The sequence below is a fragment of the Engystomops pustulosus genome, chromosome 6, assembly GCF_040894005.1.
Source record: "Engystomops pustulosus chromosome 6, aEngPut4.maternal, whole genome shotgun sequence".
Taxonomy (NCBI): domain Eukaryota; kingdom Metazoa; phylum Chordata; class Amphibia; order Anura; family Leptodactylidae; genus Engystomops; species Engystomops pustulosus.
In genome coordinates this window covers 18,371,331-18,396,521 of record NC_092416.1, presented here as the reverse complement: position 1 = coordinate 18,396,521, position 25,191 = coordinate 18,371,331, and the positions used below count along the sequence as shown (strand labels likewise).

Genomic DNA, 25,191 nt, shown 5'->3' with positions numbered 1-25,191 from the left:
CCGCTGTGATTGGAGTCTTCCTTCTGTTGTAATTGACTCAAATTGACTCAATTGCAAATGCAAGGGGGGAAAAAATAAGCAAAGTGGCAATTTTTTCCATAAATCGTCAGTTAGTTGAAAAATGTGATTAGTTTGATTTGTGTTTGTTTATTAGATAAATTTTGTGAAATTTTTGAAAAAATTTGGCATTTTCAAATGAATTGTATACTTTTAGATACATAATCACAGCGCCCATAAAGCTTAAACATGCAGATTTAGTAGGTGTCTGCTCCATACGGCCATTATTTATTCTCTCATTTATGTAAGTTATTACAGTATTTGGCTTCTAACTTTAGGAGCAATTTTTGATGTTTTTGTAAAAAAATTGACTAACATACATTTTGAGGGATTTGTTTAAGTGACTTTGGGAATCCTATGTACAGGCTGTCACCTACTTAAAGGGGTTATCCGGGTTTAAATTTTTTTTTATGGCCGGGCTGGGGAGGGCTAGTTAAACATAATAAACATGTACTTACCTCCTCCGGTGCTGCCGATGTCCCGCGCCGCGGTCACTTCGATCCGTGCCCCTGTAAACAAACAGGGGCACGGAAGCCGCGCACAGGGAGCTTCCGGTCCGCGATGTGGACGGCTCCTCCCATGCGTCCCTATCTCTCAGTGTTGTAAGCGCTGGGAGATGGTGCGCATGGGAGCTTCCGGCCGGCCGGAAGCTCCCTGTGCGCCGGTGTAATGAAACCGGCGCACGGAGAAGACGGGCCGCGGCGCGGGACATCGGCAGCACCGGAGGAGGTAAGTACATGTTTATTATGTTTAAATAGCCCTCCCCAGCCCGGCCATAAAACATTTTTTAAACCCGGATAACCCCTTTAAGGACTCCCAACTTACAGACGACCCATAGTTAAAGACGGACCCCGCTGCCCCCTGTGACCTCTCTGGATGTTACTATAGTCCCAGGCTGCAATGATCAGCTGTAAGGTGTCTGTAATGAAGCTTTATTCATAATCCTCGGTCCTATTACAGCTAAAAATGTTGAAACTCCAATTGTCACTGGGGCAAAAAAAAATTTTTGTTTGGATCTACAATTAGAAAATATACAGTTTCGACTTACATACAATTTCAACTTAAGAACAAACCTGTAGAAATTATCTTATACCTAACCCGGGGACTGCCTGTAATAGAAAAATCCATAAATGATTCAAGTTTGGAAACTGAACTCCTCAAAGTATTTAAAACAACTGGAGGCGTTTGTTAACCTTTCAAGTGCATTACATAGTTAAAAGAAATGGAGGTGCGATTTTTCGAAATTGTGATTTTTTTTTTTTTTTTTGAGAATCCATTCATAGAGCCCTAAAAATGACATATTCACAATGGATTAAATGATAAAATGCAAATTTTGTTACCCGATCAGGTTGAGATGTACATTTCAGATGCATTACGTTGCTGTGTCTATAGCGTATTGTTGAGATTGTATTAACTCTTTATGGGTGGAGGAAAAGAAAATCATCAATTCTTGCTTTGGATTGTTAGAATTATTTTTTTCTTTTTTACCATTCACTGTACAATCATCAAAATAATACCTTGAGAGGGAGGGGGAGGATTAATCATATACTGGTATGATTTAACCCTGCCCCTCCCATCATGACAGATCTATCAGAACTCTTTGGACTCCCGGACAATCGTACGACAGGCAAGTTTTTTCCTGTATATTTTTTGTCACAGTTCACCGCGAAGATTTATTGTACAAATTGTAATGGATGCAGCAGTTATGTTTTTTGTTTCTACATTATTTTCTATTCCTATGTAGAAGTGCTGTTTTGGTAGATTTCTTAATTAATTTATTTTGTTTTTTAATTTTTTTTTTATGCATCACATAGTATTTCTGACAAGAAACAAAACTGCCTAAGCAGCAGCAATATTTCATTATTTATTATTGGAAATATAATATGGATTCCTAAAGGTTTGTGTGATGGATCTAGAAAGAAAAGGTCAGGTATTCATTCTTCTTTTTTTTTAATTTAAATTACCTTATATACTCGAGTATAACTCGGCTTATACTCGAGTCAAAAAAATAAATATATCTAAACTCACCTTTCCGGCGACCCCTGTATATCTTCTGTGCAATCTGTCCGGCAGCGGCGGCAGGCTATATACACTGGGGCAGGGTCTGGCAGGCTGTATACACTGGGGCAGGGGCTGGCTGGCTATATACACTGAGGCAGGGTCTGGCAGGCTATATACACTGGGGCAGGGGCTGGCTGGCTATATACACTGGGGCAGGGGCTGGCTATATACACTGGGGCAGGGGCTGGCTATATACACTGGGGCAGGGTCTGGCAAGCTATATACACTGGGGCAGGGTCTGGCTGGCTATATACACTGGGGCAGGGGCTGGCAGGCTATATACACTGGGGCAGGGTCTGGCAAGCTATATACACTGGGGCAGGGTCTGGCAGGCTATATACACTGGGGCAGGGACTGGCAGGCTATATACACTGGGGCAGGGTCTGGCTGGCCATATACACTGGGGAGGCTGTGACCAGTGCATTTCCCACCCTCGGCTTATACTCGAGTCAATAGGTTTTCCCAGTATTTTGTGGTAAAATTAGGGGCCTCGGCTTATACTCGGGTCGGCTTATACTCGGGTATATACGGTATTAATATTTTTTTGGATGCCTGGGTTTGATTATCAACCCCAATTGTCATGTAAAAAAACAGGAAGTCTACGGCCTCTACTTCTCGCACTTTCGTTCGTTGATCAGCGAGTATCATGTCTTTTTAAATGATTTCCCAAGTAACCACATCTTCCGGGCGTCAGGGCCGCTCCTCACCAAAAACGGATGTTCGCCCACGTTTAAATTTGTTAAAACCAATCTCTAACTGTGGTCCTAGATGGCGAAGTGTCCCCATAAACAGCATCCAACTTTGCTTTTATCTCCTCGCATTTTTTCCCATCCAAAAAACAAAAAGCGAATTACCAAACGATGCTGCTCTTTTTCCAACTTAGCGGAAATCCCGAAACACGTCTTACTCTAATGGCTGCCAAATCCAAACTAACCTATCAATCAGTCTGCGATTTGTTTTGCCGTTGTTTGATAAATGGCAGCACACAATGATAACAACTTCTTACAGGAACGCCAAACACGGGTACTTATTGAACCGCCCTCGTAGTGGTTTTTTTTTTAATCAACTAAACTGTTGAAGGATGAGAGGAGACTACAAGTCCATCCCCAGATTTTTAAAATAGTTTTAAAAGTCCAAATTAGATCTATACATGACTGAATCTATTTATCAATGTATTGATTGGATACGAATTTTGCCACCAAATCAAATCTGAATGTAAAGTATCATGTAAGATCAACGACACCTGAGTGCTTCCTCTGCAATCCTAATCTTTTGCCAATAGTCATATCCATTACCATTGGAAATTTGACCTTTAAAGAAAATCTACCATCAAAATAAATCATCATGAAAAACCAGGGTCATTACTCATAGACTCAGGCACCGGGACTGTGGTATCTTCTTATATAAGTCAACTTTTAAAAGGTAAACCAGCAAAGGTTGAAAACAGAGCCCATCGCTTAGTCCAATTTATAGCTTTAGCGGCTAGAATTCACATAGCAGCTAAATGGAAATCTCCGGGCCAATCCATTACCACGGTTAAGAACAGAATCAACCTACTGATTCTGTTTAAGAGAACTGAGGCGACTAGGACAGAGACCATCCCACTGTTTGAAGGGAACCCCTGGATCGTTTCACAAGGCTCCCCCACCCTTAAGAGAACTCTATCCGTGCCCCCTTAATGGTCCATTATGTATCAACATGGCTCCAGCACTTCTCTACACATAGACTTGGTCTATCCACTATCTATTCTACACTATACAGATATATACAGTGATCTTGTTACCTGTATGCTTTTTTCCTTCACCCTGTGTCCCCTTTCCCACCCTGGTTCAACTTTGTTTTATTGTTTTGAACGATACAAAAGCTGGCTATGTATCAAAAAAATTCTGTTTTCATTACTAATCCCCCTGCGTGGGGTACACCTTGCGCCTTGTCCTAGTGTAGTGCATTTTCCTATTTAAAAAAAAAAAAAAAAAAAAAAACCTTGTTGAAACTAAAACACTTTTTAAGTAATGAAGTAATGCTAATAAGCCATAAGGGCTCTCTGTCTGTTATCAGAGCCCCTCCATGCACAGGCTGTTAGATTCTTAAGAGCAGGGGGGAGGGGGAGACAGGGATCTGCTGCTGCAGTGTTACAGCAGCTTGTGAATCCAGAACACGATGGTATACTATAATATATATAATATGTCCATAGCCCTTCTGGTTCATTATCATAATATTAAAAGTTGATTTTAAAAGGAAGGAGACCAATGATAACAAAACTAAGAAGATCATCACAGTCACGGATCCTGGATCTTTGTGTAAGTGCCCCGGGTTTATCAGATTGGTGGTAGATTCCCTTTAACATTACTCACTGATTTTTCTTTTCCAGAATATCCAAAAGTTTTATGGATAATAACATTAAAGGTTTAGTCACATAAAAATTAAAGAACAGGCAGTCCCCAAGCTACAAACAAGATAGGTCATTAAGTTGTATGGACGTACTCAAGTCAGAACAGGTATATTTTATAATTGTAGCTCAAAACCTTTTTTTGCCCCAGTGACAATTGGATTTTCAATTTTCTTGCTGTCATGGGAACACAAATCACAAATTAAACTTAATTACAGACACCTATATACTTGGGACATTGGCTGGGTAGCTATATACTGGGTCAGGGGCTGGCTATATACTGGAGGCTGGCTAATCATTGCAGCCTGGGACTAAAGTAAAGCATCCAGAGAGCTTCACCAGAGGTCACAGTTGGATGAAAAGTCCATTTGTAACTAGAGGTCGTCTGTAAGTCAGGTGTCTTTAAGTTGGGGACCACTTGTATTGGAAAGTAAATACAAATCATTGAACAAGTAAGAATAGTAAATATTGATAATAACAACTGTTTCTTTTTTTCTTTCCTAGAATAAGATATGATCTATACATAGCGGTCTCAGTCATATTGGACAATGATGGACCTTGTGATACTTCTTTTTCTGGGTAAGTCATTCACTGTTAACTTTCTCAAAGTAGCTACAGGGATTCTCTAGCCATTCAGGCCTGATGCATGAGGAGAGTTCGGGTCTACAATCTGATGTAGATTCATCTGTTTATAATGTGTCTCTCTCCATTTCTCATTTATGATATACTTACTAGTCAAGGACCACCCTTGTGGATTTGTTCTGTTACATTTTTTTTCTTCAATTTCCATTCTGATATGTATGTCAGGTCAGTATTATCCTATATCGGGGAGTATTTATCACGACTTCTATGCCACAAAAGTATTGTAGAAAGCCTTCCATAAGTGCAAATGATAGCTTATCGCTAGCACTTGCAATTATTTTTCCTTTCATTAAGAGGGGCTCGGCTGGCAGGGGAGTGGGCCGATGTGGGTCGTAAAATTCTCTGCACCGCTGGAAACCTCTTGATGTATGCAGCTGCATTGACGTATGACAAATATATTGAGCCATGTTTATCAAGTGCAGTTTGCCTGTGGAGTGTGCAGGGGGCACCAGACTAATATATTTTTTTTGCCACCTTTAAGATCCTGCAAGCATCCAAGACAACTCTGTTGAGTCGCAGTAATAAATGTAGTGGACGGTCCGTCTCTGCACTGTAACGTTCCTTTCTGTGCAGAATTTTGTGGAGCATCCAACACAAAACTGGTACAGATGCTTTATAAAAAGAATGTTAAAGCAGTTTGCATGTTCTTTTCAGTGCAAAGTCAGATAGAAAACCGGCGCAGACACGTAAATGTTAGCCATTGTCTTGTCTCGCCCGCCAGTTTTTGTAGTCTTCTTCTACAGAAGGATTGTAGTTGCATATATGGAAACTGCCGGTTTGGGTGAGGTTGAACTCCAGGATAATCTCTTCCATCAATCCTCTATCGGGTGTAAAATGTGCCTGACCGGGGCGATCCCATTTTGCTTCCTCATGGTATAAATTCTACTGGTAATTTCTGGTTTACACTCATGATGTCGGAGTGGCGCATGCTTTGAAAGGTTAAATAGCAATTTGTATTCTTACCTAAGCACCTTCCAGGCAATTGTTGTGTCCGGTAGTAAGACCTATTGTTATTTACTCTGGGGAGTTTGGAAAATGGGCTGTGGAAAAGAGCTTCAAGATCATATGGTTCCACCATCACGTTTTAGGGATAAGTTGGAGTAATAGTTTGTAGAGATGAGCGAGTATACTCGTCCGAGCTTGATGCTCGTTCGAGTATTAAGGTACTCGAAACGACTCGTTGCTCGGACGAGTATTTCCCCTGCTCGAGATCGAGCATTTATTAAAAAAAAAAAGTGAAGAACAATGAAGAATAGAATAAAAACAGTGAACACAGTGAACACAGGATCATTTAAGTGAAAAACACAGTGAAAAACACAGTGAAGAATAGATTACAGATGTTCAGCACATCTGCTTACTTGTCGGAACAAAATAGTATGTGAAGAACAAAATATATGTGTGAAGAACACATTGAAGAACACGGGGAGCAGCACAGAGACACCAGGGAGCAGCACAGAGACACCGGGGAACAGCAGCACGGAGACACCGGGGAACAGGGGCAGGGACACTGGGGGCAGCACGGAGACACTGGGGGCAGCACGGAGACACTGGGGGCAGCACGGAGACACTGGGGGCAGCACGGAGACACTGGGGCTACACGGAGACACTGGAGCAGCACGGAGACACTGGAGCAGCACGGAGACACTGGGGCAGCACGGAGACACTGGGGCAGCACGGAGACACTGGGGCAGCACAGAGACACTGGGGCAGCACGGAGACACTGGGGGCAGCACGGAGACATTGGGCAGGGGCAGCACAGAGACATTGGGCAGGGGCAGAACGGAGACACTGGGGCAGCACGGAGACACTGGGGCAGCACGGAGACATCGGGGCAGGGGCAGAACAGAGACACTGGGGCAGCACGGAGACAGCGGGCAGCACGGAGACATCGGGCAGGGGCAGAACGGAGACACTGGGGCAGCACGGAGACACTGGGGCAGCACGGAGACACTGGGGCAGCACGGAGACACTGGGGCAGCACGGAGACACTGGGGCAGCACGGAGACACTGGGGCAGCACGGAGACACTGGGGCAGCACGGAGACACTGGAGCAGCACGGAGACACTGGGGCAGCACGGAGACACTGGGGCAGAACGGAGACACTGGAGCAGCACGGAGACACTGGAGCAGCACGGAGACATCGGGGCAGAACGGAGGCACTGGGGCAGAACGGAGGCACTGGGGCAGCACGGAGACACTGGGGCAGCACGGAGACACTGGGGCAGCACGGAGACACTGGGGCAGCACGGAGACACTGGGGCAGAACGGAGACACTGGGGCAGAACGGAGACACTGGGGCAGAACGGAGACACTGGGGCAGAACGGAGACACTGGGGCAGAACGGAGACACTGGGGCAGGGGCAGAACGGAGACACTGGGGCAGGGGCAGAACGGAGACACCGGGGAGCAGCAGCACGGAGACACCGGGGAGCAGCAGCACGGATCCCGACAAGTAAGCAGATGTGCCGAACATCTGCAATCTATTCTTCACTGTGTTTTTCACTGTGTTTTTCACTTAAATGATCCTGTGTTCACTGTTTTTATTCTATTCTTCACTGTTCTTCACATCTGCTAACTTGTCGGGAGATAATATACGCGCAGAACACTGAAGAATAGATTGCAGATGTTTGCATACATCTGATCACTTATCAGAAGACATTCTTTTTCAATTAAATAACACATTTTATTCCCGAAACATGGTCCGTTTGAAAAATGCTTGAGTCTCCCATTGACTTCAATGGGGTTCGTTATTCGAGACGAGCACTCGAGCATCAGGAAAAGTTCGCCTCGAATAACGAGCACCCGAGCATTTTAGTGCTCGCTTATCTCTAATAGTTTGTGTTATTTACCCAATCTTGGTTGAGATGTCCTATGCAAACGAGGTTATAATAATGTAAGTGATGGAAATTCATTACACCTATGAATGTAAGTGTGCTACATCCTAACTTTTGAAAAGCAATGGGATTGTCCTCAGGGGATATAACAGATTTGCGGAACTTATCTTCAGCAGATCTATTCAGGGTGAAAAGTCTTTCCAATCAAGTTTTTATTTTTTGGAATAGAGAGGAATAGTTTAATGAACATAGTGAGCGTGAATGTTTTCCTTCTTTGATCCCCTAATATATTACATGCATGGAAAGTACACACAGCCCTAGTCTTTCAATGTATGACAGTGGGTGGTCTATATGTAATATTTCATTCTTTTGCACAAAATAAAATTATATAGAGTGCCCCATATGCTTGAAAAAAGCTTGTATAGCTGAAACGTTGTACATGAGGTATGATAAAAAAAACTCTACTTTTTCTCTTCATATAGGAGCGCTGCCTTTTTATGAATTTTAAACATACTTGTTGTTGGACAAGGATCAAAGATAGCACCCAATCTTTTTGCTCACTTAGAATGTGCTGCTATATACATCAGAAGAGAAAACTGGCAGCATTCAAAGATTCCATCCAAAATGGAATTCATTGGATGGACTGAATCTGGGTCTTGGGCCTCGCACCTGAGTACCTGAAATAGACCTGTTTAATCAAGCAACCAATCAAGCAGCTTCCAGCCCCTTAGCAACCACAGGCATGTTAACTGTAAATATGCCTGTGATTGGCCAGGCTGGACAAGTGACCCTGCAGTATACGAGCAGTCACATGTCCAGGCACTATTTCACAAATCAGATAAAGAAGCTAAGAAGAGTTTTCTGCACATGACAGGATCAGTCAGCTAGGCAGGGACTTCTGAAAAATCATCAATTACCCTTGTCATATGTAAAGAAAAGGCTCCAGTTATTAATGACAGATGGGAATCTAAAATAATTTCCCTCATACTGGCACTCTAAAGAATTGTATCAGGGTGCTATAGTGCATGGCAGGGATATTCTTACTGATTATGCAGGATTATACAGCAATACTAGCAAAAAACAGACATGATTATTAGCATCTACTGCATTATTCATCAAGATCTTGAAGGCTCCTGTCTCTGTATAGTATTCAGCTCTAGAAAATTCATAAAACATCATCATCCAACGTACTTGATTATAAAGTTGCTCCCATCATTGAATAGCACGTATTAATATGTGGATTTTAAAAGTGCTCATCACAGTGAATAGCCCACAGTAATATGTGTATCAGAAAAGTTTAGTTGTCTAAATAGCGCACACTGATACGCAGATCATAAAAGTTTTGTTTGTCAGTGAAAAGAAATCAGAAATCCATGCCTTGTACATCTTAATAAATGTAAGAATGCCCATGTTGGCTGTGTATCGATGGATCCTCTTGTCATTGAAAATACCCAAAGTAGTGCTGAACACAAGTTTGTATAGGACACTTGCCGCAGTGTAGACAAGCACCTCTAAGGTATAGGGGGCAAGATCTGTGTATGTGTCAAGTTTACCAACCCAGAAATTGAATGGTAAGGACACCCATTACTAGGAGATGTGTCATCAGATACTCAGCCACCATATGTCACATGGACATTTGAGTTACCGTTGACAGGTGACTCACAGTCTGCTTCCTGGTACTACTGGCTATATCTGTTCATTGTACTGGTGGATGGTGCAAATAAAATAACAGGGTGTTCAACTTTGTACCAAGCTAAACCTCTCTTTTGAGATGGTGCAGTTGCCCCTGCTGCTTTGTTGACTACACCCTCCTCCTTTGCCTCATCCTGCCCCTGTACCCTCAATGTCAGATGGGAACTCCGCCAGTAACGCCTCCACTCCTTGTGCTTGTATTCTCTCATTTTCTCTCAACCTGTAATCAAGGATGTTACGTTATCTTTACATTGGGGATCCAGCAGGGTGGCCAAACAGTGATCGTCATTGTAGACAATGCAGGAAACTTGGCTTTCATTGCAATGGAACATGTATTGGGTTGTGGGAGGCTCCGAAAGGCAAGGACAGCCTGTCTTCGGTGGGAGCTGTCAACTTCTCCTGCTCCTTTGTATCCCCCCAGCCGTGCTTCATTAATTCCCATGAGTTGAGCTGGGTGCCACCCTGCTGAGAACAAAGCTCCTTCTATTCCTCCGCTTTCTCTTTTTCCAAATCTGTCCGTTGACTGGGCAGTTGAGCACCTGGTTGCTGTTGGTCCAGAAACCTACCCTTTCTAGCAGGAAAAGGTTAGGTATGGTAACACAGATGATGGTACAATTTCCACAAATTCCGCAAACATCACAAACCAACACCGGGTAATTATTAACACACATATACGAAATAGCTTGGCAAGCACATAATCATCAACAGCACCAAGATTAGGTTGGATTCACATTTGTCTTTGATCACAAACTGTGAAAAGTGCTGATCAATCTGGTGGGGACTGAAATCTGGTGCATAATTTTGATATATGATGCAGGAGTTCACGTTTCTCCAATTTGCAGAAGAGACAGCAGCACAGGGAAATGGTGTCTTTTGGCTAAATTCACAGTTGACACCTTATTTGTATCTACATCCTAAAAATCCCCATTCTGTTAAAATAATTAAAGGTGATTCGTCTTCATTTTTAAGGTATGAGCACAACGTTCCCAATGTCGGCAACTTCATCTCTTTCTAGCAATGGTATGTAAACATCACCGTTTTTCTGCTTATTACTTTGCTTCTATACATTGCTTTGCATTCCATATAGATTGGTGGATTTGAACCAATAGTTCTTACGTGCAGAGCCGGATCAAGGTTGGTGGGGGCCCCTGGGCGCAAAACCTGGTGGGGGCCCCCATCGAATGTAGTCCAGACAGGGAACAGCAATCACTACATACTATTCCCCAGCAACCGTTGTATCCAGCTCCCCCTGCAACCGCTGTATACAGCCCCCCAGCAACCGCTGTATACAGCCCCCCCAGCAACCGCTGTATACAGCTCCCCCAGCAATCACTATATACAGCTCCCCCAGCAATCACTATATACAGCTCCCCCAGTAATCACTATATACAGCTCCCACAGCAATCACTATATACAGCCCCCCAGCAACCTCTGTATACATCCCCCCAGCAATCGCTGTATACAGCTAACCCAGTAATCACTATATACAGATCCCCCAGCAATCACTATATACAGTTCCCCCAGCAATCACTATATACAGTTCCCCCAGCAATCACTGTATACAGCTCCCCCAGCAATCACTATATACAGTTCCCCCAGCAATCACTATATACAGTTCCCCCAGCAATCACTGTATACAGCTCCCCCAGCAATCACTGTATACAGTTCCCCCAGCAATCACTATATACAGCCCCCCCAGCAACCGCTGTATACAGCTCCCCCAGCAATCACTATATACAGCTCCCCCAGCAATCACTATATACAGCTCCCCCAGTAATCACTATATACAGCTCCCCCAGCAATCACTATATACAGCTCCCCCAATAACCACTATATACAGCTCCCCCAGCAATCACTATATACAGCCCCCCAGCAATCACTATATACAGCTCCCCCAGCAATCACTATATACAGCCCCCCAGCAATCGCTGTATACAGCTAACCCAGTAATCACTATATACAGATCCCCCAGCAATCACTATATACAGTTCCCCCAGCAATCACTATATACAGTTCCCCCAGCAATCACTGTATACAGCTCCCCCAGCAATCACTATATACAGTTCCCACAGCAATCACTGTATACAGCTCCCCCAGCAATCACTATATACAGTTCCCCCAGCAATCACTGTATACAGCTCCCCCAGCAATCGGTATACACAGCTCCCCAGCAATCACTATATACAGCTCTCCCAGCAATCACTATATACAGCTCCCCCAGCAATCACTATATGCAGCTCCCCCTATATACTGTCCCCCTGTAACTATATACAGTCCCCATATAATGACTATACACCCCTATAGCTATATACAGTCCCCCTATAAGAACTACACACCCCTATAATAGCTATATACTGTCCCCCTATAATAACTATACACCCCTATAACTGTATACATTCCTCCTATAATAACTATACATCCCCTATAATAACTATATACTCCCCTTTAACTATATATAGTCCCCTATAATAACTATATACCCCCTTAAATTATATATAACCCCTATAACTAAATACTGACTCCTTATAATAACTAACTACATACAATCCCCCTATAACAACTATATACAACACCCTCCCCCCCATAATAAATATATACAGACAATACCCTATGATTAACTATATACAGTCATAGACAAAATAAAATTGTTCTCACCTTCCAGCGTTCCCCCAATGCGCGCCATCATCATCTTCCTTCTCGGTGTTGGTTATAAATAAAGATGGCGGCGCCCTGCTACAAGCGGCGCCGTCGTCGCGGCGCCGTGACATCACACGCTGAGACGTCACCCACTGTGCCGCTAGCGGCAGGGGGCTGCCACCTATGTTTATATGTAATCGTCTATGGCAGAGCAGGGAACTTATTGTTCCCTTGCACTGCCATAGACGAAAGTGAGGAACCTCAGCGCGAATTGACCGGGGAGCCCGAAGCCAAGTACACTGTTGGCGATTCAGGTGGTCGTGCGACCGCCCGAATCACCCACATTTGGTGGGGGCCCCTTTAAAGGGCTAAGTGGTGGGGGCCCCGGGGCTCGTGCCCCGGGAGCCCCCCCTATGATCCGGCCCTGCTTACGTGTCCTACAAGATCGTGTCATCAACAACTCATCTTCTTACAACTAGTACTAGAATACAGATAATGAGGAGCAGAAATGGACTTTCTTACATTTAGTACCAAACTGATCAATATCCTCTTATTAAGTGGCTTATGAGCAAAACATTTTTGTGGCCACCTTTCTTTTAAGTTAGGAACATACAAAGCATAAAGAGCTTTAATCTTATTGGTCAGTAATTTATTTTTCCCACCAGATCTTCTCTACCCATATGGACCAAGTCTTGATGCTCTATGTCCGTTATTAGAAGATGGATGGTCACCAAGTATAGATCTCTCTGTAACTCTTCCTCTGTTTGGTGAAACATATTCATATCTTTATGTGAGTATATATGATATATAGGCTCTTGGTTGTAGGTGTGTATTGACCACATTTATTATTCCTACTATACTTATAACAAATAGTTTTCTAAATCTGTCAGGTAAGTGTGACAGGGATTTGTTCAAAGAATCCATAGATCCTAGAAACTCAGTGGACCTTAGAGAATCATGTAAGTGGAGGTTGTGTGACATTACTGCTTTTTTATTAACAGGTGGATAACAATGGATTATTGTCATTCAGCGACCCAATTCCATCATGGACACCAGAACCGCTCCCAATATCACTTAATAATCCATTCCTAGCTGTTTTCTGGGCAGATGTTGACAACAGAATAGCTGGTAACATCTATTATCGGCAAAGCCAGGACACAGGACTTCTGGCTCGGGCAACATCGGACATTAGAAATTACACCCAGGATCAGAACTTCCAGGCCCAGTGGGTGTTTGTGGCTACATGGGACCAAGTTGCATTTCATGGATCAGACAGTAATAAGGTAAGACATATGATGTGTACAGAGCTGTGTAAGGGCTCGTATTCTGCCTAAGAAATTGCACTTTATAGTTACCCTATTTAAAATTCCATGCTGTGTACTGGGAAGCAGGGAAAAAGTTCTAAATGCAATGTAATTGCTGAAAAAATGCACAGGGATACAAAATGTATATAGGTTTTACAATGTTTTCATATATTTACAAAAATTAAAACCTCCCATCCAAAAAAAAAATTCTTCATTTTGCCATCTTCTGGTGCTAATAATTTTTTCATACCTTGATGTACGGAGCTGTGGGTGATGTAATTTATGGTGACTTTTTACGAAGTTTTTAATGCTACGATTTTAAAGACTGTAAGGCATTTTGATCACTTTTTATTGAATTGCCAAAAAGTGGCATTTTGGGACACGGCGATACCTAACAAGTTTATGCTTCTTACTATTTATTTTTATCAGTTCTAGGAAAAGGGGAGTGATTTGAATTTTTAGTTTTTTTTTAATTACATTTTATTAAACTTATTTTTATTTAATTTTTTTCACTATTTTCTACTATTTTACTATTATTGATCGTACCATATACCGTATAGCAGTATATGGGGATCTTACACATCATTAATCACAATGCACCGACCATGGTGTTACCAGTGTTTGTTTGCTGGAATATGCAGCAAATACCCTGCTTTTATGGTGGGCCCACTGTGTACGGGAGCCGATGCGTGACTGCCTCAACACATCATTCACAAGAGAGAAGATGGTGAGAAGATGTAAATCGGGCCTTCGACGCTCATAGACTTTTTCCCAGGTGGTAACAGCAGGGAGCATAGGCTACCAAAACCGAGGACCCTTTCTGAGGTGGTGCCAAGAGACTCTTTTATCTGAGTGCACTTTTTTCATGTGAAAGAAGCTTTAATGAATGCATCTCGTGAGCAGAAGATTCTTCCCTTTCCCTATGAGGACATCCATCTTTATGCGGATCCATCTCAAGCTACACTACAAGCCAGTAAGCAATATCACCCACCCACTAACATCTCTTTTGAGCTGGAGTACGATACAGGTGGGGATTTCAGACAAAAATCCTAGTTCAGCAAAATGGCAAGCCGCAGATGTTCTGATGGCCACAAGATGGAACACCATTTCTTCTTTCTTTATGCATGCAAATCCCGAAAGAACCGGAATCTTCTGCCCATCAGGGCCCAAAACTAGTAAGCCAAGAGTGTCAGACCCACCCTGGAGATAATTAAGCTAAGAAAATGGAAGTCACTCATGATCTCTGACAGACTTTCCGCAGGTGATCAAGCAGAACATAGTTCTGCCAGATAAAGGTTGTCTTTTCTGTCCAAAGGTTTTAACCAATGGGTATGTTTGTTTTTGTCCCTTTTTCCCAGCTACTTCAGCATCCCAATCGCTAAATATATGAAAAGCACAACTAAGTGCAACTAAAAGCCTTAACAATGCCACTTAGAATGTTCAGTTATATTTTTACAGCAATAATTTTGTGATATGCATGTCTCTTAAACTATTCTCTTAAAATGCCAAAGGCCTAAATCCCCCATACAGAAGGAATGCTTTATGGAAGGATTTCCTGTTGTCGCATGCAGATGTTATATTTGCCCAAGATACCTACTTCATGTACCAAAAGCCCCCTAAAATATCCCACAAAAACTTCCCTCATGTTTATACTGCAAGTGGTCTCAAGAAGACTGCTGGAGTCTTAATAGCAATAAAAGATTCTGTGGCATTCAGAGCCTTAGAGGTGTATCTCGACGTTTAGGGCAGATATGCCACCCTGGTATGTGAGATCAATAATGTAATGTTTACTTTGGTCAATATCTATAATATCACTAGAGATCCAAATATCCTTCTGCGCCCACCCACCTACACTTTGGGGCAATCGCACCTTCCTAATGAGCCGTACTACCTATAAGAAAGAATTTGAATTTGTCAGGATTCAGGGGTAGTGAAGCACCGCGGACTTCTAAGTAAGCCAACACCTGTGAGCTAAGTGGTATCCCGGTTTTCACCAGCGCCCGCCGCAAAGCTGGTTGGACTTGTTGCGGCGTGGTGCCACCAGGTTGCTCCACAGGTCCGACATTGTCTGTGGCAGCGCAGCTTCAACGTCAGGCGCAGAGCAGAAGGTCAGGGCAGGGAGCGGAGAGACATGATCAGGAACAGAACCGGGGTCACCATGGAAAATCAGTCAAAATGCAGTAGGTATGGGACACAGCTTTCTCAATGGCATGGAAGCACAATAATCTGGCAGGGCATGAGGGAAGAGGGTGGCTATATATTAGATTGCCAGGTGTCCAGCACCACTTAGCAACGTGTTGGCGTGTGTGCGCCCTATGAAGCATGGGAGAAATCGCTGGATCGTGGACTGGTGAGTGAGCCTGCCGCACAGCTGAGGGGGCACAGGGAGGCACACGGGTGCGCCTGCGACCCGAGAGGAGGGTCGCAGGAGCACCCGTGACAGAAGTGGTTTTACAAGATTATTTCACCTTCAATGATGCTCAGGAGGTTAGTACATTTTCATTGTGGATTCCCCACAAGTTAAATGCCACCTCTTGTTTGAAAGAACAATCTACGCCCGTTCGCAGGAAACAGGAAACCCTCCTGACCCAATCAATGAAACAGTTGGCCGATACAGAGCAACTGCTTCGAAAAAAGACATATTCATCCCTACATGACAAACTTTTTTCCCTTAAACAAGAGGTCAGGTCGCTGCTGATGGGTGAATATGAGAAAAAACTCAGGCTATAAAAGCAACAAACGTAAGTAAGCTCCAGCGAGGATCCAAAATATATGGGAAGTCAAGAAAAATGTAGAAAAAAAAATAAAAAAAAATTTGAGCATAAAAACTAACTTTTAATTCATGAGGTTAAAAACCATGTGCACATGGGAAAGAAGAAAGCCATGACGCGTTTCGGAAGTCAATCCTTAGTCATAATGGCTTTCTTCTTTCCCATGTGCACATGGTTTTTAACCTCATGAATTAAAAGTTAGTTTTTATGCTCACATTTTTTTTTTTTTTTGATTTTTCTACATTTTTCTTGACTTCCCATATTTTTTGGATCCTCGCTGGAGCTTACTTACGTTTGTTTCTCTACATTGCCTCGGAACGGCCCGACTCCTCTGCTCCGTGCGCCTGATCCCCATATGGCCTCCTCCATGTCGGTGAGCTGAAAAAAAGACTTTATTTTCTTTATAAAAGCAACACACTACTTTTCCCAAAATAAGCCATCTAGACTTATAGCAAACAGACCAAAAACAAATAGGACTACAATATCTGTCTAGAAGACCAAAAGACCCCTCTAGGCATATCACCCACCCAGAAGACATAGCTAACTGTTTCAGTGATTCTTATAGTAACTTATACAACTTGAAAGATAGACCAACTACTCCCCAACCCACTTCAGAAGCAATACAGGAGTTCCTAGGAAAAATCCACCCAAACCTATCAGTTTCCTAACTAGAAAATATGACTGCTCCCTCTATCCTTAAGAAAGTGGAAGAGCTTAAAACTAAAAGCAAAAAGTCTCAGGACTGGACCGACGAGCAAATGAATACTACCGATCCTTCAATAGCATTTTATTCCCAAACCTAGTAAGAGTCTTTAACACAGTAGAAGATCAGGGTGAATTTGCCTCCACGATGCTCCAAGCAACGGCAGTGACCATACCGAAGCCTGGCAAACCACAATCCGACAATATCTATAGGTCTGTTTCACTGCTAAATTGCAACGTGAAATTCTATGCCAAAGCCAATGCGCTTAGACTACTGGATATGCAACCTTTAAACATTTGATTTGCACAACCCCAATAAATGGTAGCCAACACACCAAATACAAATTATTCAAAGAAAGAAGACAAGAGGGTGTGTATAGGCAAAAGAATCTCAAAAACCTTTATTCAATATAGAATCCATAGACTACACAAATGGCTAGAAGTTCAAAACATTTAAAAAGTACAAAAAGTAAGAGACCCTGATAAGCCAATGTACCAAGCCCTCATAATGCTCAAAATAGTACAAGCATAAAAATAGCACTTACAATTTATATCAACGAATGATCATAAACTGGTAACCTGGTCTCCTTGTGTACACATAAAGTCTCAAAAAATTATTAGATAAATATAAATATAGATAGAAACTATTGGCACATCTAAGGAAATGGTAAATAACAAGGTACATTGTTACCAAGAAGTCAGTGGTCAGAAAAGATCATAATGTGAGGGTAGGAATACCCCACGTGTTCCGTCACCTTGTGCAACTTCCTCAGGGTAGGGTAGGAATATCCCATGCGTTACATCACCTTATGACACCAAGTAATGATCAAGTAGGCTTTACCTGGGGAACGCCGGGCCTCAGATGGAACTCGCAGAATGGTGTCAGTGATGGAGACCTCCTGGATGCCTTCTCTGTTCCTCTCTTTGGATGCAGAGAAGGCATTTTCCAGGATACACTGGGAGTTTGCCATCTCCACAATAAACAAATTTTGATTTACGGGTCATATTGGTAGAGTAGGGTGTAAGTAGCCCTGATGTTTTTCATTATCTTAATGTTTTGATCCTCCCCTGTGAACAAATTCTATGTATAGTTACATGGAGTTGTATGAAACAAAATGTGAGTCTTAACTATGTAGTGGAAAATATGTATTTGATGCCACCTCTTCAACTCAAAAATATTTTGGAAAAAAAGAAGCCAGGAGTGGAGTAAAACGGTTCACTTTAGTGCAGGACAGAATGCAAACTAGCTACAGTCAGTAGTGGATCTTCTGCCAAAACCTTATCGGTAGAGGATGACTCTGAAATCTAAATGTACACAGTGGGGCACATTTACTTACCTGGTCCTGCACATTCCCCGATCCGGAGTGTCCCACGATCCTGCAGTCTGCCGTGATTCACTGACATTGTGCGCCCGATATCCTGCATGTGTCACTTCCCCACTCAGGTCTTCCGGAGTTCAACTTTTTCGTGGTGCATGTAAGTGCATGGCTTGTGACACAATTTTAAAGTTAAATCCTGTGTACTGTCCGAATCAGTCGGATCACCCAACGGCCCACGAAAGTCAGCGCCGATGCGCCAAAATCCGCGTGCAACACAATCCCCTCCCAAATCCCTGTCCCAGCGGCATGATCCCCGAAAACGTCAGAAAACTGACGGAAATGGGTCTGCGGGACCCTTAGTAAATAAGCTCCAGTGTTTCTGTTTTATAAAACATGACCTTCAGTTATTTCTCCATTTTAGGTGAACACATTTCAGGCCGTGCTGATCACAGATGGAAATTCTACTTATACTCTATATAACTATGCGGACATCCAGTGGACAACCGGCACAGACGATGGGGGCGACAGTTATACAGGACTTGGTGGAACTGCAGCACTGGTAATATTATAATTAAACAATGTTTTTTTATACATCAAAAAGAGAAAAGATTACTGTTTTCCATATACGTTGCCAGAAACATGAACCCCACAATTTATTCTAAATAAATGTTTGAATCTGTTCACTATTTTAACTTGCAGTAACAATATGTTCTAAACAGGTGACTTCTTATGGCACTTTATGTAGGGATATTGGGGTACAGGGGGCTGAGTACATGGGCATGTCACAATTTTTACAATTATGATATTTTTCAAAATTGCCCGTAATTTTATTATACAACACAAATACATGATATTGTTTCTATCACATAAAATATGAATTAAATACATTTAAGGTTTAACATTTAAAGCTAGATACGAAGGTTCAAGCAATTCTCTTCCAACCTACTGTTGGAAGGCACAGACATCATTTGTCCAAAGAAGTTACCCAAAAATCTTTATTAATACACGTCCATATGATGGGAGTTTCTGAGGGGTATACACAAAGGAGCTATGTGATACAATGATACATGATGTGTGGAAATAATTACATGTGATAGCATGTGGGCAATATCTTGTGGTTCAGACATCTCAAATTTTTCAGTTGTCAAGTTAGATATAAAAAGGAGATATTTGGTGCCTCAATAACATCATGTAATGTCCTATTCTGTGGTCAGGATAACTGTGCAACAACTGGGGTAAAGATGATAGGACACTTATTTAGCAGACAATATGGAAGGTTAACTTTTGTTTGTGTATATACATCCTAATCATGTATATATAGATATACACACATCAAAATAATACTTCTGACCAAGACTCTCCCACTACGTTATGGAAGGCATAAAAACTTTCAGAAACTTACAATATGTGTAAGTTGTGGTCACCCTGCCCAGCCAATAGTCACCCTGCCTTTTATAGCCAATAGTCACCCTGCCCTTTATAGCCAATAGTCACCCTGCCCTTTATAGCCAATAGTCACCCTGCCCTTTATAGCCAATAGTCATCCTGCCTTTTATAGCCAATAGTCACCCTGCCCTTCATAGCCAATAGTCACCCTGCCCTTTATAGCCAATAGTCACCCTGCCCTTTATAGCCAATAGTCACCCTGCCCTTTATAGCTAATAGTCACCCTGCCTTTTATAGCCAATAGTCATCCTGCCTTTTATAGCTAATAGACACCCTGCCCTTTATAGCCAATAGTCACCCTGCCCTTTATAGCCAATAGTCACCCTGCCTTTTATAGCCAATAGTCACCCTACCTTTTATTGCTAATAGACACCCTGCCCTTTATAGCCAATAGTCACCCTGCCCTTTATAGCCAATAGTCACCCTGCCCTTTATAGCCAATAGTCACCCTGCCTTTTATAGCCAATAGTCACCCTACCTTTTATAGCTAATAGACACCCTGCCTTTTATAGCCAATAGTCACCCTACCTTTTATAGCTAATAGACACCCTACCTTTTATAGCCAATAGTCACCCTGCCCTTTATAGCCAATAGTCATCCTGCCCTTTATAGCCAAAAGTCACCCTGCCCTTTATAGCTAATAGCCACCCTGCCCTTTATAGCCAATAGTCACCCTGCCCTTTATAGTTAATAGCCACCCTGCCCTTTATAGCCAATAGTCACCCTGCCCTTTATAGCTAATAGCCACCCTGCCCTTTATAGCTAATAGCCACCCTGCCCTTTATAGCTTATAGCCACCCTGCCTTTTATAGCTAATAGCCACCCTGCCTTTTATAGCCAATAGTCGCCCTGCCCTTTGTAGACAATAGTCACCCTGCCCTTTGTAGACAATAGTCACTCTGCCCTTTGTAGACAATAGTCACCCTGCCCTTTGTAGACAATAGTCACCCTGCCCTTTGTAGACAATAGTCACTCTGCCCTTTGTAGACAATAGTCACTCTGCCCTTTGTAGACAATAGTCACCCTGCCCATTGTAGACAATAGTCACCCTGCCCTTTGGAGCCAATAGTTACCCTGAACTTTATAGCCAATAGTCAGCCAGCCAGCAAACTCCCATAGCCCAATTACCCAGGAGAGCTAACATAGTTACATTTAATTCAAATAATAAGATCTAATTTAAAGCATTAATAGCAAAATCAGAGAATTATTTAACTTAACTTTTAAAAAAGACAAAATATTCCCTTTGTGTTTTGCATTATATTTTATTTTTCCCGCTCTTTGAAGTATATTCATGTACTGTGTCAGACCAGCCCATCACAGTATTTATGTTCAGCAAGTATTAGATACTGGGGGCCCCCTGACTATGAGCTAATTGAGGCTCGCAGAATTTTGGCTACTGGGGACTCCTATAGGCAGACAATTGATGTCTGCTGTCCACTTTTTACACCTTTACAAGCATCTAACATAAAGAACGTGGAGTGTGTATCTATTAAGATCATAGGAAACGTAGAGTAAAAGATACCAAATTAGCAGGTTACACAAAATATTTCTCGAGGCTTCAAATTTAATACACAGCTACAACTGCCTAGGAAAAAAAGTGTCTATAACATTATTTTTCAGTGTTTGTTTTGACTTCATCCTTTAAAGTGTAAAGTTATAATTATTCTTACCAAATTCTCATATGTGATTCCCCCTTTAAAAACAAACAGAACAATATTGTGCTGCTCGTTATTTTTTTCCAAAGTTATGGATTTTCTGTTCAGGATGTGTTTGACAAAAATCTTTCTCAATAGAGGTGAAGTGGGCGGAGACTAATATCTGTCTGTCTGTGCTCTCAGGCTGAATCCAGTTAGCTTTCCCACACATCCCATGATGCCTTGTGTTCTCTCTCAAAGTAATTTAGCATTAAATCCATTTAGATTCCCACAAGTAAATCCATTGAACACTGCACAGTGCAGATACAGAATCTATATGGTGACAGCCAACAGCTTCCATCACATGGAGGAGCAGGAGACAAGTACAGGACATACAGGATGTATATGGTAACAGCCTGGTAGCTTCCATCACATGGAGGAGCAGGGGACATGTACAGTACATACAGGATGTATATGGTGACTATATTGGCAGCTTCCATCACATGGAGGAGCAGTAAACATGTAATAAGTGGAAGAAATCATAAGTAAATCTGTTACATGAAGTGTATAGCCTGTTCTGTGTGAGCACTAAAGGTTAATAGCTTTTCTGCATAAAGCTTATGGCACCAGGTAAGAGGGGGGAGAGGGGTGTAGCATGAGGTGAAGAGAGAGACAGAGAAAGTTATGTAGAATCAAAGGCTGAAATGGAGGAACTTATAGGAAACAGGGGAGATCTTGTACCTCATTATTCTGTGTAGGAGACACCTGTATCCACAGCCCTGTACACACTCAGCACTGCTACATATACAGAGATATCTCCGTCACATGACCTCCTCCTCTGTGAGGAGGAAGCATGAGCCCCCCCTCTTGTGACACAATAGATTTGTGGATTTGTTTATCAGAAGTACTCCAGGGCTTGTCAGCACAGGCAGAGGAAGGAGCTACTTCAGCACTGAGATAAACTGAGTGTTATAGCAAAGAAACTGCTGGATATCGGAGATAATAGGCAAAGTTGTTCTACATCCCAAGATTTATTGATTTGTGGATAAAAACAACTTTACAGTTGTCCTTTAATGTTGGCTGCTAAATTATCATATTTCTCTCTATTTTTTTCAGGCTGGGTATAACGATGCTAATGGCACCATCTATTACACAATCCCCGGCTCCATGACACCGGATATGATCAATATTTCCTCCACCAGTAATGTCAACTTTCCCGGACGCTGGTTTTTTGAAGTCGTTAAATCAATAAACATCTCACAAAGTGAGTCCAACCTGTTTTCGACCAAATAAATCATTTTAAAGCATGAAAATAATTAATGAGGAACTTTCCTTCATAGGAAAATGTAATACAAAGTTTAACTTTGTCAGCGACCTATGGGGGGAACATTAATCACAGTGGGTCTCAGGTTCGCCTATTTTAGCTTCTTTTTTTTTTGGCCTGTGATTTATGATGGATCTAGTTCTGCCTTAGTAAATGCGTTTTTGAATTGTCACACGTCCGATTCATTTGCGCCTAATTTTGCGCCAAATTTGTCTATAATTTTAACCTACAAAGTCCATCTTATTTGAGACTAATAATGGAACAAGATTGAAAAAAGTGGACAGAACGTTCAGGGCTTCATCTCTGCACATAAAGTCTCAGCTTGTGCAATGTCCGCACCGCATTGTGATGTAACTGAAGGGACTAAAAGTTACAGAGATGTAAAAAAAAAAAAAAATCCTTGCTCAAATGAGTCTTTGCCTTTTTTATTATAATGTACAAGAGATGATCCCGTAGAAAATGATGAAGTCCTTACTGCAGAAATTTTACATTTTAAAACTAGGGTGAAGTATTTTTTATGTTGCATACAGATAATTTTTCATTTGGGAAGCGAAAACCTTTGTTTTTAGTAATGAAAAGTGAAGGTTTTTTTTTAAGTGCAGCTGCTCGGAGTAGGTGCATTTTTGTGCCTTTCTTGCAACTTTTTAGATGCAAAATTAGTGATAGATCCCGTGCAAACATCTGTATAGCAGCCGCTCACTATGTCAGATAAGGTGCAGGGACTCAAAACCACTAAGTGCCGGACTTTGCCGTGCGCCAGAAAATGCTGCAAAAATTTGCCAAATTAACTAACAGTGCCAGATTTTTGTGCCAAGAAACATCAAAAACATTCTAAAAACTATGATTAATGTTCCCCTATGTATCCTTAGTGGCAATCTCCGAAATAGATTACCATTGTCTATGCAAATTCACAACCTTTACTATACTTAATATGTAATAATTCCTGTTCCTGAAAATAATAATTTCATAATTACAACATGAGAATCACAAGGGGACATTCTGGTTCAATAGGCCCAAAAAAGAGAACGTTTTCTAATGCAATTTCCCTGGTGGATTCTATCTTTTGCAGCTGAATGGCATCTTTTACAAAAAAAGAAAACATCCAACACAATTCTACAAATAAACAAAAAACAATTAAGACACATCACTAGACAATGCACAGCAAAACCAAAGGTCAAACAAAACACATCTTCAAAAATATACATACCCCAACTCAATGGACTCTTCAATTGATATAGGTACTTTATACAATACACTGATATAGGTAGATATATAGGTATACTTATGTGTTAATGGTAGCGCAAACCAGTGAGGAACTGATCTCCTGGAAAACTTGAGAAAATTAAGCAAATATTATCTATATTTCTTGTACATCATCAATATAGTCCATTACAGGCTACAAGAGATTTCAGGATAGTTGTATTAATGCAAATTCAACTTGAGGTAAGAAAATAAACAAGGATCACCCAGCCCAGAGTTATGTAAACCATTGAGTAGTTATCAGTAGTTGCCCTTTTAGCAGGATAGACATGTTGTGTAGGTGACGGTCTCTTTCCCTGAGAACATGGAAGCTCCAGGTGTAGCGTCAGCTGACCTCATAGATACACAATAAGTATCCGCTCTTTTACCCCTCATTGTTCGGCCAATGGACTGTGCTCATACTGCTAAATGGTGAAGCATGAAGAAATAGAAAATCCAGCATGATGTCCTCTGTCCTTTTTATGGTCAACTTTATTGGTGTTCCAGCAATACATCGGGTAAAAACATTGATCAACAAGATCAACACATTCCGGCATAAATCCTACTCCTGATCAGGATAAGGTTTATCCCGAAAACACCAATACAGTTTGCCTTATCTCAAACTTGCTCAATTTCAATGCTTTTGCGCAATTTTAGGTTTTGAAGTTTCAGTGAATTTCCTGTGCAAAAACATTGCAAAAAGGCAGAAGTTGAGCTGATGTTTAACATATGTGTGACTGGTGCAATATATTCATACACAGCACACACAGCTGATACTCACATCAGAAGACATTTAACACTCCACATACACCGGACTATAAATCAGACTTTCAGTACACCCCCCAGTCTAACACATAGGGGGAGATTTATCTTTAGGCAAGGATTTTTTGCCGATGTCTTTGTGTAAGACTGGTGGGTTTCCAATAGTCTGATTTATTGTGAGTATCAGCTGTGTGCGAATAGACTGCACCAGTCACACGTATGTTTAACATCTGCTCAATTTCTGCCTTTTTGCGATGATTTTGCACAGGGAATCCGCTGAAACCTCAAAACCTAAAACTGTGCAAAAATGTTGAAATTGAGTAAAGTTTCAGACAACTAAACATGGAGATAGGCAGTAAAAGGACATTTTAACCCCTT

The 25,191-nt window shown here is 41.9% G+C and overlaps 1 protein-coding gene across 1 annotated transcript in view; it reads left to right on the top strand.

Moving 5' to 3' along the window:
- Positions 1–25,191, top strand: part of LOC140065867 (uncharacterized) — a 181,947-nt gene that overhangs the window by 139,101 nt on the left and 17,655 nt on the right. The window contains exons 11-12 of the mRNA XM_072113427.1: positions 18,830–18,967; positions 22,605–22,752. Of these exons, the coding sequence (XP_071969528.1) occupies positions 18,830–18,967; positions 22,605–22,752 (286 nt within the window). The remainder of the gene's footprint in view (positions 1–18,829; positions 18,968–22,604; positions 22,753–25,191) is intronic.